Genomic DNA, 20,113 nt, shown 5'->3' with positions numbered 1-20,113 from the left:
AGGCAATCTAAACCTTCCTCAAGGCCTTCTATGGTTGCAGGAAGTGTCTCTAGTCTCCTTAGTTCAACCCGTGCATCGATCTTGACATCTTTTTTTGGAACTCGTCCATGGAGCATGTACAGGGTAAAGCTTTTGATTCCTATCGGAAACCAACCTCCTTTGGTTTTAATTACAGGCATCAAAAGAAACGAAAGCAGTACCGGAACATAGAAATCGCGACGGCATTGGATTGTTTATGTGATTTTACCACCCTTGATAAATGGCAATCTACATCAAAGATAGGAAATGCAACATTGTTATTGTAGCATTCCAATCTCTTTAGTAGTCCAAGGCTTTTAGCAATGTTCTTTTTCAACTTCTTTCTGAAGCTGATATAAGCATGGATATTGTTTCCAATGCTCGAATCTCGGCCCCTCCGACGTAGAGCGGATTGAAGGTCTTGTACTTGCTCCTTCATCATCATAATTAGGTCTCTCACGGTGCCACATGCATCGAGCAATCTGACCGAATTGTCAAGTGCCTCCTCCACTGGTTTTACATTTTGCTGATGTCGAAGAGTTCGGTGAGTGTGTGGAGACTGAATGACTTCCACGATGTTGTTATACAACTTTGCAAGCCTAGTGAAATCTGCACATATTGTCACGCCACCACCTTGAGTTTTTTGTGAACACAAAGATACACCGAACGTTTTAAGCTCGTTCACCTCCGTTTCGATTGAATTAAGCTGCAACCTGGAAGGCAAGCTGATGGATCTTACCGGAACATTCACAGAATGAACTACAGATGAACTTGCCATATTTTTCACACAAGAGGAGGTCGAGACATATATGCTCAGACAACCATAACTCTTGTATATATATTTATGAGAAAGGCATTTGACGCCAAAGTCCAATCATTGGCCATGTGATAGAGAAGGGGATTGCCCTACAATTGGAAGATCCTTGTAACACATTTTTCGTACAACCTGCAACCGTTTATCTTTGTTTAATATTACGTTGGAGAGATGAACAACAATCGGTACAGTTCGTGTGAGCCGTATGCTGCCTTGCCTACTCATTTAGTGCGATACCCTTGTTTCCAACCAGAGTTTATTCATGTCCTCATCAGCTATTAGTTTAAGGACATTCAAGGCTGGCATGTCATGATTAACCAATGGTTTAGAGCCAGAAACATAAGGTCAATAGGCAAATCATAGGGGCAACGAATCTGGAGCAGACCCCTAGGCAAAGAATCTAGGGCGGCCTCGACATACAACGAAGTCCATAGGGTCCTCAACTTGTAGGCCACGACGCTGAAATGGAGATTTTTTATTGAAGAGAATAGTTTTAATAAATTTCGACGACAAAGTAAATTGTAAAACTGTCCGGACAGGGAGGGATCTAGGATGAAATCATGGAGTCTATCTTTAAAATTTAGAGCAAGTAAGCTTTTGGTAGAAAAAGGTGAGAGGGGAAATAGTAAAGCAGAAAATAGCAGCATCACATGCTCCATTCATAGGCAACGGAATGCTGCGATTCTCCTTGTCACCCGTTATTTCCGAATCCTAGCCATAAATTAATGGTTCACAAACATTATTATAGTTGTCAAATACTTTTATTAGCTGCCTATTATTTTCTTTTCAAAAAAAAATATGTAATAGAATATTTTCAACTATGGCATATAAACCCTAATACCTCCACTCCACCCAATCTAATAACATCCTTGTTGCAGGCCATCGTCACAATCATCCAACCCTATTTACTTCATTCACTGAGATGATCTCAACAGAAATCGTGCAATCAAATGATCGTTCTGGTATCACTTATCACGAGACTATTACCCTTTTCTTAAAAGAAATATCTAATGAGGCCATCACCACTTATAAACTTCAAAACCTCCCTTTTTTTTTTTTCAATGCGTGACACTTTGTACTCCCAACAAACGTTTTGCCTTTCCCTTTTGTTCAATAATTTATTTAAGCAAACTTTGGCGTTTCCTCATCTCGTTTGATTCAATAGCAGGGGACATCAATCCAGTGTAAATCTTGTTGTCGAAATTTCGGTGCATGGCCTATGTATAGCAGTAGAAACTCGCCACCTGCCACTGGAGATCGAAGGATGCAAGATTCTTTGCACCAAATCCATCATAGCCGCAAGTATCGTACCATTATTTTACACTTCTTTTCCTCCCCTTGTTTTCAATTAAATGTACCTGGCGAAACGTACAGGCTTCACAAAATATAAAAATACAAGCTTAAACATAATTATTGCATGTTAATGCATGGGCGTGGTCCACATGGTCAGATAATACGACAAAAGCATACTCATTTTCCCATTTTAGGAACACATCATGGATAACATATAAAACAAATTACATGTTTCCATGTCTATGAACCAAGAACCAGAAAACCAGAGAAAAAAAATTAAATGAACAATGAAATTTGAATTACTTGCTGCCATTTTTACACAGAAGGTTCAGTAGCAACAATGGGAAAAGCCTACTAGGCTAACAATGAAAAACGGGTACGTAATGCTCATTTATAGAATCTAAAGAATGAAAGTGATCTCTAAGTGCCATTTTTTGTTCCCCTTTATTTCATTTTACAATTTCTTCTGCTTTTCAAAAGAACCTCTAGATTTCATCTACCCGTACTGGATGAGCACAAGCACGATGTAGTATCGTGTTGTAATACAGCCTGAACCTATAAAAGCATTAGCACACGTAGCCGAAAACAGCATAAGAGGCTTATTGTGTGCTAATTCTTGAAGACACAAAGCCATACACATAATAATGCACTTGCAGTAACAGAAATTATGATGCCACAAGCCAATTTTTCCATATAAATGCAGTGCCTCACTTTATCCATAAAATAGGGGTATCAAAATTGCAACAAATAAGAACTACAAATCAGAGAGACTGATATTCGAGAGCATACTAGTTAGACAGCTAGCCCTTGTTGTCTAGCCTTCTTCAACCACTTAAGTGTAACCTCCAATGTTGAGTACGCAGCAACATCGGTTAGACTCTTACTCTCAACAGCATAATCAAACACATCATATGCCTCTGCAACCCTGCCCTCCCGACAAAGTGCTCTCACAAGAGTAGCATAGGAAGCAGTCTCGAGCTTCATACCAGCTGACTTCATTGCCCCGTATAACTCCATTCCTTTCTCCATCAATCTACATTTGCACAAACCATGAAGCAGTGTATTATAAGTGCATGAATTTGGAGTACAGCCCTTTCTTTCCATCTCTCCAACAAAACAACTGCACCCAATGCATTCCCTTCTCTACACATTCCATTCATCGAGATGTGTAAGTAACAGCATCCGGAAAATGCCCCGATTCAACCAAAATATCTAAATCCTAGCTTCTTTTACTCTCCCAGATTTTGATAACCCGAAAATCAAAGTATTATAAGTCACAAGATCAGGCTCCACACCTTCCTCTTTCATTTTCTTATAAACCTCTATCACCTCACTCCCTTTACTCAACATACAATAGCTTTCATAATGGTGTTATAAACAAAATCTGGCTTAAACCCCGACTCATTAAGAACACCAACCAATCTCATGGCCTCACGCAATTCTTCGAATTACAAACATTATCAATCAATATGGTATAAGTACAGATCAGGCTTTATATCAAACGAACTCTTCATATCATCAATAAAACCGTAAACCGTGCTCAAAGTTCTACACTTGCATAAATTTTTAACAAGAAAGTTGAACGTATAGGTATCAGGCGGAGACTGCTTTAAAGAAAGTTCTTTTACCAATTCTACGGCATGGTCGATGCGCCCGACCTCGCAAAGTGACCGGATAGCGATATCAGTGGTGACCTGATCGGGTTTGAGTCCATTATTGATCATCATATTGAGTATCTGGTTAACGGCGAGAGGGAGGAATCAGGTGTTTTACAGGATTGGGAGAGCAAGATGGGTAGGTTGATCGGTCGGGGGAGAACAAAGGTTGGGTTTTGAGCATATGGTGAAGAAGGGAGATGGAGTCGTGAAGGGTGGAGATTGAGGCATAGGATCGTAAGAGGGTGTTGTGGAAACGAAGATCGATGGAGGACTTGGTTGTGGCAACGATGTAGTTGAAAACCTTCTTGGCGGATGAAAGTTCGGGAGATTTGAATAAGGTTTCGGCCTTGCCGGATGCTAAGGAAGCTTCGGGTTTCCGAGAATGATGGGGTGGTTTTTTCCTGGTGATTTTCTCGGGAATATGATTTGGAATTGGGGTTTCCAAAGGGAACTTTCTAGTGAGGGAATTCGAGATTGCTGGACGAAAAGAAGGCGGGACTTTCCCCATTTTTTCTTCTTTTCCTCTTTTGAGTGGGAATTTGGGGGGGGGGGGGGAGGGTTAGGGTTTTGCAGGGGAAGAGTAGAAAGAAAGGAGGAGGGAGAATGTGAATATGAGATGCAATTTCATTTCAGGGCCCAACTCCAAGCTTAATATGGATTTTAGCTCAGGGGTTACTAATATATTTTGTAGGCCCAATATGTTTTTTTATAATGAAAATCTTATTTTATTATGTGTAAATATCAGGCAATATTATTGAATAATTTTTTTAATTTTTTATTAAAGCGACACCCAAATAATATTGTCGAAAACAATTTGGTTTAGAGATATTACGTGGAAAGCGTCTTTCGAAAGATGTACTTTATAGGAACATCATTATAAGGCTCTTTTCGTATAAATTTATCTTAATATATTGTATGTGCTATTTCTTTGTTAATTATATTCATATTTTGATTTATTATTCTTATTTTCATCTTGAATAACATGGGCGTAAGAAATGTCGAGAAACCTTCCACGTAGGTAATGGTTAAACACACATTTTAAAGGATATTTCTCTCATGATGTGTCTTTATTAAAGGATGTCATTTTTTAATAATTTTATTTTGATTGAAAATAGTTTTTTTAATAAGCTAATCTGAATAATAAAAATTATATGATTTTTCATCTAGTAATGTCTATATATATATTGTTTGAAAATGCAAATATAAAGATTTTACTTTGGTTGATTTTTATAAATTATTAAAAAATTATTTGTTGATAATAAAAAATGAATGTATTGTATTTGTTTTAAAAAAAAAATTATTTATTTGAGAGTCTGATGTTAATTTGGAGCACTAATTATGGAAATGAAATTGTTTTGTTTCTAGCAAAATAGAAAGCCGAGATTGTAGGAGTGTCCCACCAAGTAATCCGCTATAATAAAGTCAAGATGAATGACGGTCCCGAATTAAAGGTGTTTTATACATTGTGTTCAATTTTTTTTAATAAAATAAAAGTAAACTACACCGGAGTCGGAAATTGTAGCAAATTTAACGCACGTAAAGCACCCAATGGTGCTCAATCAGATATTTTGTTGAATATCTTAATTATTCAAAAATAAAGTGATTCTCATATTATAAAATTATTTTATTGAGTCACTCAATTATTAAAAATATAAAATGGTTATCCAACTATTTATATGTTTTAAACTCGTTTTTTTCTATTAAAATTTTGACGACAATTTGAATTGGACGTTTTGCATACTTATTGAAATACGATAAAATAAATTTCATATCTCAAATGATTATCATATCTTAGTAAGTAAGTTAACGTTCATCTTAGACGATTGTTATTTTTAACGAAAAAGACGAGTTTGTAACAAAATGAATAGTCGGTAACCAATTTATAACTTTTAATAGTCGAGAGACTCAACAAAGCAATGTCCTATAGTCGGAGGACCATTTTTATAATTTTAACAATGAGGACTCAACAAAATAATATCTTTAGTCGGAAGACCATTTATGTACTTTACCATTTAAGATTAGATCCGTAGAGAATTAAGGATGAGAGGAGACTTGAACTTGAGACCTAGAGCAAAGAAAAAGTTAATTAACCATTGAACCAATTCAACATGAATTTGTAATTGATAATATTTTATTTGTTCTTTATTGAATTGAATAGAATACACTACTGAAAACAAACTTTGATTTACTAGAATTTAATGTATATTAAGTGTTGAATTTAAATATATATATCCATTATGAATTAGATATTAAATTCGGTTCTATGATTAGACGTGTTCTTTTCTTATAGGTCTCAAGCTTGAGCATATTTCATTTTTATTTTTCAATGATAAAATGGAATTTTATATATATAAAGATGTTGTCAATTTGAACTGTGTAAAGGTCTTGATTTAGTGTCCAGGAGATTGCTTAAATTAAAAATTATGATATGTATCATCTAATTGGTATATTAAATTTATTAAATAAATTAAAATTAGAATCAAACTGTTAAAATATATAAACAATAAGGACCAAATATATAATCACAAAACTTTGTTTAACCTTCAATATTTCTGTTAACCTCTAACGGTTATAGCTTAATTCATAAATTCATATATCGATGGTCTAGATAGAACCACCTATATAGTTTAGGGACAATACATGTAGTTTACCCAAAAAAACAAACTTCTATTCTCTACTGCATAGTTTACCATTGATATCAGCCACAGCTGGAAACCATTACACCTTCAAATTTCTCCACTGAATTGAAATTATTTATTTCACGAGATAACGTTCTCCCAAGATTAATTGTTGAAGTAGGGCGAATTGCACAGTGTTAGCCGTAGGTCGCCATGCCTTCCGGGCGACCTACGACGTGGCAGCTTCCGACGAGAGAATGATCGTGTGCATGGGATATGCACAACCCAACCCATAGGTCGCCATGCACTCCCAGCGACCTCCTAGGTCGCCATGCACTCCGGGCAACCAAAGAGGTCGCCATGCACGCCCGGCGACCAAGCTTTTAACCCTCTGCACGCCCTGCATGTCATAGCTGGGAGATTCCTGCCCGAAGACCAAGCTTTAACCCTTTGCTCCCTCATGCATGCGTTGCATCCATAAAGCGGGGCGTTGCATCCATAGAGCGGGACGTGCAGAAATATCACATGGCCATGCAAGGAGACAAGGTCGCCGGGCGTGCATGACAACCTCCTTGGTCGCCCAGAGTGTATGGCGACCTAGGAGGTTATCTCGTAGATTTAGCCGAATCGGAAGATACCGGCTATAAAGACACTATTATTGCCCGTCACTAGAAACCACACTCATTCGAGTCACTCCTGTTCTTTTCCATGCTCGAGTTTAATATGAATCATATTTCTAAAGATGTATGTTGAATTACCAGGATTTCGGTTACACCCACTGAAGACCAACTCGACAACTATTACCTCAAGGAAACCGCACTGAGTAATGACCTATATTCCACATCATCGGCTTTCTCAACATTTATAATATCACCCTTGTGTGAAGTAACTCGCATCAACTTCTCTCTCTTAATTTATTATCCATTTATGCGTCCTAGGATTTTCACTCGCAGATATGGCAAAGAGAGGGGAGAGAGAGTGGTATTTCTTTGTGCATAGAGACAACAGGAGTGGACATGGTGGAAAGCCCAACAGGGCCACCGAGAACGGCTACCGGAAGGCAACTGTCTCCGACCGTAAAATCATGCACTTCACCGACCCTAAACAACCGTGGGATATGGAAAAACTTTGGTCTTCTACACCGGGAAAGCCCCGAAAGGCAGCAGAACTGATTGGGTGATGAACGAGTACAGACTCTCAAACTCCAATTTTCTCACGGTATCATCACTCAATTGAACTGATTTATTCATGTACAAATGAAATATACAGTTATAGACATGTATACAGGAGGACATTGTACTTTGCAAGATTTACAGAAGGGCAACATCGTTGAAGGTGTTGGGCAACATCGTTGAAGGTGTTGGAGCAAAGGGCTGAAGAACATGCCGCTAGGTTATCCAGCATCCTTCCTTCGTACGTTTCTCAAATTGACTTTAGTACGCCATTGTTGTCCCTGCAAGACCTTGATTATGGAGCAGTGGCGGAAAAAATTAGAATCCCGAAAGGAAGCTGATTATGAACCCTTGGTGAGAGGTTACTTCTTGGAATCAGACTCAGCTTGGATCGAGTATTTTACTATGGACATAAATGAGAAGTTGCAGTTTCTCTAGCAATGTGGTGAAGTAGTATATTTTGGAATGAGACATGCATGTTTCGTAGTGCAATAAAAATGCATAGTCTTAAAATTTTGCAATACTTGAGATTTATGTAACAATGATATCTATTCATAATCTTTCTTAATAATTGATAATGAATACAACTACCGACACAGCTGCTTAAATTTAAAATCTCTAAAATAAATAGTACTCTTTTCTATTACTGAGATTGCTCAATAGATTATGCAATGATAATCTTAATTAAATTGTTTGATTGTTTCATCGTAATTTACGAACCAAAGTTATGATTAGAAATTTGTCTACATATATGATCATGATTAGCAAACACAATATTTCGAAAATGGTTAAATTTAGGGTAAAGTGTATAAACGGTCCACTGACTATAGGATGTTTTATTGAGTCCTTGGTCATTAAAATTTATAAAAATTATTCCCCGACTATAGGATGTTGCTTTGTTGAGTCCATCGACTATTAAAAGTTACAAAATGATCACTCGATTAATCATTATATATTCTAAACTCGTTCTTTTTCATTAAAATTTTAACGGTAGTCTGAGCTGGATGTTAACCTACTAACTGAGATATGCTAAAATTTGATATCATAATCTCAATTTACTATTAAATCTCAATCAACATGTTAACGTCCAGTTCAGAAGACCGTTAATTCTTTAAAGGGAAAGGACGAGTTTGAAACATAATGAATAGTCGGGTGATCATTTTGTAATTTTTAGTAGTCGAAGGACTCAACAAAACAACATCCTATAGTCAGAGATCATTTTATAACTTTTAATAGTCGAGATATTTAACAAAATAGTATCATTGGGAAACCGTTTGTGTACTTTTCACTTAAATTTAATACATTAAATTTAATACATTAGGCAAAGAAAATATCTAATCCACATCTAGTGTTGTCTGCCTTTACGTTTTTCCTTTTACAATAAATTTGGAGTGTTAAATATCTGCCACAAACTCCGGCTATGAAAAATAAGTTAGTATATATCATCATGCGGAAATACAACAAAGCCATTTTTTCTTCTGGCTTTTCTTATTCGTATTCTAATATTTCCTCTTCGTCGGCGTATTACCGGTGGCCTTAGCCGCCTTCTTCTCGTCGCTAGCCTTTTCGAAAATCACCGTAAATCCTTCGGCCGTAGCCGGATCGTTCACATCCCATTCCCCGAATTTCGGTAGACTCCTCTCCCTCAGATCAGGTGATTCCGCCATGAATAAACTTTGATCAAACAGTGTTATCAATACCACACGCTTTGCTTTCGGAGGCGGACGGTTACCCTTTATAAAGCGCTGAAAGGATAAACACGAAGGTGTTATCTGTTTTGCCTATGCACTGTACAACAAGTAACCAACTCGATCATTGACTCGTGTTGCAGCCGCGTGAGAAACAATGTGTTCTCCTTTTTTTTGAAAATTATTCCATCTTTCTACTATATTAATCTATTTTTGGAGTATTGTTTTTGTATTATTGTTCACAAATGACTTGACGTGTAAAACATCCCTAAAACAAAAGAAGAAGAAGAAAAATTAGTTAAATGCTCTCCAATTTCGATAATGGCATCTTGTCTGTTGCATGCTGCTGTGTTATCTGTAGAGTGACGACTGGTGAATCTGGCCCATTTGCTGGGTAAAAGACGAAACGTGATTAGCTGATTAAATACGCACCGTCCTTATCTTGACCACCAATTTATATATACTTTATAATAAGATTGATCTTGTCATTAACTTATTAAAATCTTAGTCTTTACTCGCACACATCTACCATCTCATAAAAAACCTAACTTGAAAATGGAGAATCTTCTGTTCCATTGCTCAACAAATCATTCCCTCCTATCGCCTGTGAGTTTCTTGGACCAAGCTGCTAATGCTTATGGAGATAAGGTTTCCATCGTCTACGGCACCGTAAGCTTCTCCTGGAGACAAACTCATCAAAGATGTTTAAAGCTTGCTTCTGCTTTGACTCAACTCGGGATTTCTTCTGCTTATACTGTAACATCCCGAAATCTGGGTCAGTGACTAAAATGAGAATTTTTGAAATTTGGTGATAAAAGTAGAATAGTTAAATAGTTCAATGACTTATTGGAAATATAGTTGAAGGTTGTCTAGTAATTATTGAATGAATTAAAGGGTAAAATGGTCGATTGACAAGTAAGATTTTTATTTTCCTTTATAAGATAAGGGAACCATGTGGAAAGGGAGAGATTTCTCCAGAGTTCTCTTATTCTCTTTTTTTTCTTCTTCACGTGGAAGCCAAGAGCAAAGGTGAGTTTCTGGTTAATTGATTTCTTGCTGAATTTTAAGTTTGGTTTTGATTATCAAGTGACTCTTAAGCTTAAGCGAGGCTTAATTTGTCATAAAACAATAAGAGGAAAGGTATAGAAAGGATTAAAGGAAGTAAGTGAACAAATGAAATCTTGGTAGAAAGACATTTATGGGATTTCCATACCAAATTTGACTTGTCAAGGGTTTAATTAAGAAGTTGGAAACAATAGAATTGAATTTGGAACATGTTGAAAATTTAGTGTAATTCTTGAATTATATATGGAGAATAGGATTTTGATGTTAAAGAGGTGAGTAATGAATAGAAATGAGTTTGTATATGTGTATGTGAGTTAAGAATATAAAAGGGGATGAAATATGAAGAGTTGAGCTAAAAAGAAAGTGAATTTCGTGCTCTAACTAGAATTTCTGGGTTGTGTGCATCGATGCACATTCATTGTGTACCGATGCACTCTCAAATAAATGAACATCGAATGCAATGAGTGCATCGATGCATAGGGAGTGCATCGATACACCCCTTAAAATGGAAACATCGAATGTAAATTATGTATCAATGCATGGGGTAGTGCATCGATGCATATGTTAAGGGATGCATCGATACACTGTAGAATGTACCGATGCACTTCAAGGGAAAATAGAATTAGGACTTTCTTTTGGCCTAAGAATGATAGATTAGAATATCAATTGGATATTGATATGTATCAATGTGATATATAGATATCGAGCACGAACAAGTTCCGGAACGATTATCAAGTTAATATTCGATCGAAAGAAATGAATCATAAAATGGGATTGGAACTTAGTGAGGCCAAGGTGAATGCATCTTATTTTATAGAATGATATGGAAATTGGACTTGTGATAAGTCTATTTCCGATAGTTAAAATGCATGAAGTCTTGATTAAAAGTAGGCGAATGACATGAAATATATGTATGAATGGTTGATTATATGAGTGGATATGTTTTTGTATGTGCTATGTGGCTTATGGGAACATATGGTTATGAGATAAAATATGTAATCATAGGAGAATATGATGAAAGTGAATACATGAGAAGACATAGCCATGTGACATGTGAATATACTTGAATAATACATGTTATGTGATATGAGATTATGTGACAATAAGTTATATGATGTGAATAATATAATAAGAAGATAGGTGATAAAAACTGTGAGCCTATATGAATATGTGATATTAATATACTTGATGTATGAGAATCATATGAGAATAAGAGATGACAATGAGTTACATGCCATATGAACACAAGAGAAGTGTTATAAGCTAAGTGACATATGATTATGAAATCATATGAAAAGTGAAATGTACAAGTGAATATGTGAAGTGATATGAATATAATGCCCATGTTATATGATATGAGAGCTATAGGTATAGTTGGCATGCCAAGAGTCGAGGGTCTACGCGGTCCTTCGGGACATATAGTGATCCTTCGGGATATTTCATAGTGGTCCTTCGGGACAAAATTTCATATCCCCTAGTGGGACCCCATACGGCATAGTGCACAACCTCAATAGACTCACATATCTACAGTTCTCACAGGTGTACATGGGCTAATAAGAGATAAAATTGAATATAATGTATGTGATGTATATATGTGTTTTGTGATATGAATTATATGATATGATATATGTGTGTTAGTGATTATTGTATATGTTATAGGATATATGATATGAACGTAATGGATCATATAAACAAGAAAATAGAAATATGAATGGTGATAATATGATAATGATAGGAAAGAAGATAACTATATACATGTGTGGATTTGATATATATATATATATATATATATATATATGAATGGATATATGTTTGGGTATGATGTGATAACAGTAATTGTTCATGCATGATTACAAGTTATAGTTTACATTATATGTTTATTGTCTCACTAAGTCATAGACTTAGCGTGTAAGTGATTTACACGTAGGTTACAGAAACGAGAAGAAGAGTAAAGAGCAATGTGGAGCAAGACAAGTCAGTTCTCCTTACTGAAGGTCAGATCAGAAGAGAGGTGAATAATATGTATTTATATATATAAAGTTCTAGTTGGCATGTACTCAAAAGAATATAGTGTATAAGCTCTGAATAGTTCTGTAAACGTTTTGAATAAGTTATATGTTATAAAAGTTTTAAATTACTCACTATTTTATGCAAGTAAATGTTTTAAAAAGTCAATGTGACACCTTAGACTCGGATCCAGGTCGGATACGGGTTGAGGGTGTTACATATATTGTGAGTTCTTGTTCTTATTACCATTTAAATGGATCAAATTATGCGTTTATTTCTTATGAAATTAGAACGTGGCTTTAACATATTAGTTATTTAAATCGTTTTGAGTTTAAATAATTAGATTGGTGGCTAGTGTAAGTGAAGCTCAAAATTATTGGAGGATACAATAGTTGTGTTTTTCAGGAATGTATTCTATGTAATGGGATTTTTGTTAAAAGTTAATTAATAATAAGAGCTCAATAAATGAATGAGTGCCTGATGAACAAATAATGTTGATTAATTAACAAAATCATGCACCCAACAAAATTACAAATGTATTAAAACAATATATAATATTGACTATATGCATAAGATATAGTTTTTCCTTGGTCTTTAAGGTCTAATTATATCTAAATCAATAAATTTTGAAAAATAATAATTAAAAATACATAAAAATCCATATAGTAGTATTAAAAAAATCTCATTTCTTAGTATGAAGATAACATATTTGTTTGTTTGTTTTATCCCTAAGCCAACTGAAGTTTTTTTAAACATTATTGTATCTTGGCATAATGATAGATCAAAACTTATTTTGCATAATTTTAAAATTAAGAGGGATTTTAAAAAATAATTGTACTAATAAAATGGAAGGTTAGAATTAAAAAAAATAATTTACCAAGCTCAAAACTAAGAGGACTTAGCAAAGTTGAATAAAAAAAGCTAAGATTTAATTAATTTATCTAGCTTCAAAATTAGAAGAAACCTACAAATTAATTAAATCTAAAATTTAAGAGATCATGACCCCTCCACATTACACATAATTATATCCCTATATATGCAAAATTTCTTATTCATTAAAAGCATAACATTAAATTAAGAATATGATACATCAACTATGTGGTAAACTAAAAATTTGGTTCAAGTAATACTATTATTTCATAAAGTTTTTAGTACTCAATTATTTAAGCAATATTATAGTCAAAGTTTACGGTAAACGATGAGAAATAAACAATATAATTTACTATAAAATAGTACAACGCGTCAAGGTCAACATCTCAACCGAATGTGAAATTTATGCACGAAGGTGATGCACGAGAAATACGACAATATCATGAACTCAAACAAAGAAATTCGGCAATGTCCTTGAATTTATATTTTGTATCTGTCTTTGTCTAGAAGCCTATCTGTTTGATCACTTTCAAAAATGTTAAACACGATAATGGATTTAGAAATATTTTTTAAGTAAAATTTTAAAATTAATATAATAAATTAATAATTAAAGAAATAGGTATATGCCCATCTTGAGTAAATAATGCATACGCCACCAGTTAAACCAAGAACTATAAGCACTATTAGGGATGAATGTAGGATTTAATGTTAAGAGGTGAATTTTTAAAATTTTAAAAAAAGTCAAATTTTTAAAATTTTAAGGCTTGAAACACGTTATGAATTAAAAAATATATGAAAAAAAATCTGAAAATATACTCCATCTGTCTCATAAAATATGTTCATTATTGATCTTTTGTCAATATTTTTAAATTTGACTAATTATTATTTAAAATATATTTTTTATATTTAAAATTTATTATTTCTAAAAATATATAAAAAATATATTTTAAAAGTCTTCAAACAAATAGTTTTCAAACGTATATTTTTTAAAATTTAAAAAATCGTTATCAATATTTAAAAAATTTGACTTTTTAAAAGTCAATAAAAAACAACTTTTATGAGATAAAAAGAGTATAATAACTTAAAATTTATAAGAGATAACTCATTCAGCTTCCTCAATCCATCCATCTATGTATTATACTTACATTTTTTAGGTTAGTTGCCCCTCATGAACGCCTAGTCATTTTTAATGTATATTTTTTCAGTCAACTTGAGTTTGAGTTAAATCATTTGAGTTAACATAATTGCAAAATTGACCAATTAACACGTGAAGTAACATTGTTTTTAGGTGAATCAATGATTTAATTAACAATCCAATTGTTTTAATGAGTCACATTCTTCACTTGTTTCCAGGAAGATCCATGTAAGCAATAAATGTGAAATTTAATGAAGAAAACAAACAATTTAGCAGTCGACATGAAAAAGAAAAAAAACAAATGCATGGCTGCCAGTGAGACTAATCGGAATCTGAATATGGAGACTATAAAATAAAGGAAATGGCGATGGTGGGCCGCTCCTGGTTAATTACATCCAAATGAATTACTAGTCACTTAATTATTCGTGGTTCCATTTTAACCACCTAACTATTTATTTTTTAAATTATACCGAACGTTATGTTTTAGTTTTATCGTGGTCTTTTATTGTTAAAAAATTAACGATGATGTTGATGTATTAATGTAAGGTAATGACATATCATCATTAAAAAAAATAAAAATGTTACGTAATTATTAAAAAAAAACCAAAAATGTTATGTCAACAGTTATATTAATTTTTTAATGATGAGTGATCAAAATAAAATCAAAATATAACATTTGATATTTTTTAAAGAAAAAATAGTTGAATGATCAAAATTAAACCTTATAAATAATTAGATGATTAAATATGTACTTTACCTATATATAAATATATTGTATTTGTTACCTGATTTACTGATGTGGTAATTGCGAGGAATTTTTTTTAATTGACACATAAACATATTAAAATTTAATTTACTATAGTACTATAATAATGCTTTTTTATTAGCAATAATTCTAACATGAAGAATAAAATTTAAATTAATAAATGGTTGGTTTATTAGGATGAGAAATTAGATTCATTAAGCAATGTTAGAGATTCGATCCCTGACGATTGTAAATGGAGTAAATTGGGTTAGGAGGGTCGTCATCGCCTTTTCAGTACTCGATCTGGATTAATTGATCAATAGACCGGATACTAATGATTAATTTTAAAAAATAAAATTTTTATTTTTATTTTAAATCATTTTAATTATAATTTTTATTAATAGATGAATTTCATATATACTAAAATTAAAATTAACCCATGCATTGCACACTTTTCTTTGAAAAATTGGATTTGTCAGAAATTTATTTTACATCTCCATTGATATCAAATGAGTAGGTTGCAGCTTTGGCTCCAAATATTCCAGTATTATACGAGCTGCATTTCGCCGCTCCAATGGCCGGTGCAGTTCTCTCTGCACTTAATATCAAGTTGGATGCATCAACTTTAGCAGTAATACTTCAAAAACTGGAGGCCAAATTTATCTTTGTTGATTATGAATATGTTGACGTTATCCTCAAATCACTCGAATTACTGCCGAAAACGATGGCCAAGCGAGCTCTCCTTGTGTTGATTCAAAAACTTGACCAGGCAACAACTCCGGTGGAAAATGATTTGGCCGCCGGTACTAGTAATAGCTTCAAGTATAGTGATCTTCTCGAGATGGGGGAGACTGATTTTGAAGTGGTTAAACTGAAGAATGATGGTGATCCAATTTCAGTGGGTTTTACTTCCGGTTCAACTGGAGAACCTAAAGGAGTGTTATACAGCAATAGAGCTGCGTATCTGAAATCATTAGCATCGATTAAGCAGTATGACATGGGATTTCCTCGGTGTTTTTATGGACGGTGGACATGTTTCGGTGCAACGGATGGTTGTTGCACTTGGGCCATGGCTGCTCGGTGGCACCAGCATCTGCCTCAGAAATGTATCGGCGAAAGTCATATTCGAGTCCATTGTTCTTCACAATGTGACTCACTTGTGAAGCGGTCCGGTCGTTTTGAACATGATTGCGGATGCACCGTCTTCCGAGCGAAAGCCACTTCCTTGTAAAGTTCATCTCACCGTTGCCGGTGTATTGCCAATGTCGCAAGTGATCAAAGTTGAAGGATTAGGATTTACTGTTAGCCATATGGAATGACAGAGGTACTCGGCCCTGCCATTGTTAGGCCATGGAGACCTTATCAATGCAACTCTTATCACTCCAACGAAGCCTACTCGGTGACCTTGTGATCGAAGAGGTCGAAGTTAAAGAACCCGAGACAATGAAGATCGTACAACGCGATGGAAAGACAATCGGAGAGGTGATGTTTAGAGGGAACACCTTGTCTGTCGGGGTACCTTAAAGATCCTAAAGCACACAAGAAGCATTCGAGGATGGATGGTATAGGACCAGGGACCTTGGGCTTATCCACCCAATGTGGTCCTACAATTGAAGGACCGTGCAAAGGATATCATAATCTCAGGGGGCGATCATCAGCACATTGGAGGTTGAAGCAGTGCTTTTAAGACACCCAAAGGTCATGGAGGCGGCTTTCGTCGGAAAACTAGACGAGCATTTGAAAGTGAAGCCTTGTGCTTTTGTGAAATTGAAGGAAGGGTATGGTGCAATAAGTTGCGAAGAGATTGTTAAATTCTGCCAGGGACAACTCCCAGATTTTATGGTTCCTCAGACGGTGGTGTTCGGGGAATTACCGGTGAACTCGACAGGGAAGGTGCAGAAGTTTTAATCTGAGGTGAAGGCTAATGCCATGCATAGCTTCGGTCTCAAGATGGGTGCCAGAGATCGTAGAAGGTTTGTTGTGTTTATAATTTAATATCTTTCAAACTTCTATCTGTTCACAGTTTTACTCGTACGTCATAATTTGCCTTATTTCGTTTCCTTGGACAAATAGGATCCTATATTTATAACTCATGTTTATGGGTTATTATTGCTATTATTTATTTTTAAAAATGTTTTCTATTATATGGTGAAAAAAGATAATATTTGTTCGAAACACTTAATCATTTAACAAAAAATCTATATACCCGTGCAAATATCGCACTCGAGCTTGAAATATCTAAGAATAAATGATCTATTAACCACTAAAATTTCTTTGATTAGTGTATTTCTTTTTAAAATATATTAACTACATGTAGTGAACTACAGCTACTCACCTAATTATAAACTTGTTATTTTAATCATCTAACTATTGGAACTCTCAATTTATTCACTAAGAATTTAAAAATTATTTATTTTTATCCTTTTCCATTCAATCATTAATAGAATTTATATACTTAATATTCTTAAATGATATGTTTGGGTATTACATTTGGATGATAGACATTGATGATAAGAGATTTGATATTTAAGTTTAGGGTAAATTACATTGGGTGGTCATTGAATTTTACGGTCCTTTTTCTTGGTCACCAAAATAAAAAAAATTCACTAAAATCCCTACCATAATAAAATTTTCATTTTTATTACCTGATTGTTAAATGACTAACGAAAGTTGATATTACATTCGCATGTCAAACGACAACTAAATCAGTCATGTATGTGTCATGTAAATAATATATATCAAATACACTCCCTAAATAGAATATTGGTCATGCAGTGGGAAATCAGATTAATTAGGGTAGATATGTATCTGTTATGAAATTTAAAATTATTTATATTAATTATTATTTTATTGATAATATTTACTTTGAAATTTTATTTATAATAATCTCATACGAAAATTTCTATTTTAATATATTACTTTTAAAAATATTCTAAATTGTCAATAAATTTACATAAATGAACAAGAAAAAAAACTGGACAGGTCCAGGACTAGAACCATAGATAGGCTCATAACATAAAGCAAAGCCGGTCATATAAGGTAAGTCCAGCAACACGTACACATGGTATATCCCAACAAACATCAAAATTTGAGTAATAGGGAAAATGTCTATTATGGTATTTTAACATGATGATTTGATATGGACACCTTCAATCTGATTCAGCTATCCCGGACAAAAACACAAAGACAAAATTCCAGAACAGCTGGGGCCACATAGTTCTGCTGCTTGTAGGAAGTTGGTTTTCTTGTATATCTATTGTCATAGAACAAACGTGAATATGTTACGTCTCCGCCTGGATTCTCAACCGTTTAAACTTCAAACTTATCAAACCCTAACATTCACTCAGCCTCACCAAAACCTAAAACTTAATTTAACCTCTTTGGAAAGACACTTTCAGTATTATAATGAGAATGACTAAAATCATTTGATGGGGTTGAAGAAGATGTCATGGATTAACAGAGGAAGAAGGAGACACGGAGAGTGAAGCTGATGAGGAGAGGAGAGTCATGATAAGGGTGGTGCCTCGAGAGATTTGAGAGTGCCAGTTTTCATACACTTGTCAAACTCTACAGGCTGCACTGATGCCGGGGTAGAAGCTGCGGCGGCGGTGGTGGTTGTCAAGCTGATGAATGCGATGCTGATTTGAAATGCAAAGCAATATCATCGGCGGCACAGAGTCTGCGAGCCACACGCCAAGGCTGCGGTTGTTTTGGTTAAGGGAATTAGCCAGAGGTTCTGCCAGCAATGTAGCAGGTTGGTGCTCATCTTCTGCTACTTAATTCGCCAAATTTAAGTCATTTTGTTTGTTTCAGAAAGACATTTTCGGCATTTGCTATGTTTTTTTAACGTTTCTTCTACCAAGTGTATCTTAATTAATTATGGTTTTAACCATTCTATACGGTTTAAGTGTGCAATTTGGTGATTTTTTGAGTGTCAATGCAGGTTCCATGAAATTTCAAAGTTCGATGTGACTAAAAGAAGTTGCCGCGACCGGTTGGCTGGCCATAATTTGCGGCGGAGAAAGGTGATGCAGACAGATCAAGAACCAGAGGATGTTAAAAGACAGCCAACTTCATCCTCAAATATTATTAATAAAAGTGATAATAGTAGCAGAGTCCAAATGAAAGGGGTAAAACCTCCTCTGTAGGAATGTACACAAAATATTTACTTCACAATTTTAAATTATCATATATGTTATATATTATTTTATATATTTATTAATAATTTGTTTTTATTTCTTAAAAATTTAGATAAAGTTATGGGTGTTTATAATTCGATTAAAGCCGAATTACCTGACCGAACAAAAAAAATTCAGTTAATCAGTCGGTTAATTTTGGGTTCAGTCAGTTAATGATTTTTTTCAAACTTCGTTTACCGATTAATTCGGTTTGAAATCAGTTAATTAACATAATTAACCAAAAATTATTGAATATTGAATATTTATATATTATTTTGCTTTAAGGGTGTTTAAAATTCATTTTTAACTGAATTAACCAAAAATATTAAATATTTAATATATAATATATTATTTATAAATTTCGATTAATTTGGTTAATTGACGAAATTAATCGAACTTAGTTCAGTTCGATTAAAATATTTTTAAAAAAGTTTGGCTCGGTTAATGGTTAAAGAAAAAGTTGGTTAATTCGATTAATGGGTCCGGTCGGTGACCAAATTAACCGAATGAACACCCCTGGTAAAGTACAAAAATAATCATCTGATAATAGAGTGTTGTTTGGTTAAGTCTCAGACTATTAAAAGTTACAAAATGATCATCTAACAATTCATATACTCTAAACTCGTCCTTTTCTATATATAAAAAATTAACGGTTGGACATTAACCTGTTGATTGGGATATGATAAAATCTGATCTTAAAATCATTTAAAGTATATTTTGTGGATCGAATCATCGTTTCCTTTATGTCTTCAAGTTAGTGCTTGAAAACATTATGACATCCAGCCAGTGCTTAAAAATAACGACGGTGTCGATATACATCATTAAAATATAATTTTATCATATCTTAGTTAG

At 34.1% G+C, this 20,113-nt stretch overlaps 1 protein-coding gene and 3 pseudogenes across 1 annotated transcript; 2 read left to right on the top strand and 2 right to left on the bottom strand.

Moving 5' to 3' along the window:
• Positions 1-178: 178 nt before the first annotated feature.
• LOC120122788 lies at positions 179-796 on the bottom strand. The gene has a single exon (XM_039141875.1). It carries the CDS (start codon positions 794-796, stop codon positions 179-181), a length of 618 nt encoding a protein of 205 aa, XP_038997806.1.
• A 2,026-nt stretch (positions 797-2,822) lies between these two features.
• On the bottom strand, positions 2,823-4,336 carry LOC120122690 (annotated as a pseudogene).
• Positions 4,337-9,790: 5,454 nt separating this feature from the next.
• On the top strand, positions 9,791-17,136 carry LOC120122799 (annotated as a pseudogene).
• On the top strand, positions 17,034-19,231 carry LOC120122787 (annotated as a pseudogene).
• The last annotated feature ends 882 nt before the right edge of the window (positions 19,232-20,113 follow it).

This window comes from Hibiscus syriacus, unplaced genomic scaffold (genome assembly GCF_006381635.1).
Source record: "Hibiscus syriacus cultivar Baekdansim isolate YM2019G1 unplaced genomic scaffold, ASM638163v2 tig00110387_pilon, whole genome shotgun sequence".
NCBI lineage: Eukaryota > Viridiplantae > Streptophyta > Magnoliopsida > Malvales > Malvaceae > Hibiscus > Hibiscus syriacus.
The sequence above is the reverse complement of the archived record's forward strand: the minus strand, read 5'-3'. Positions and strand labels throughout refer to the sequence as shown.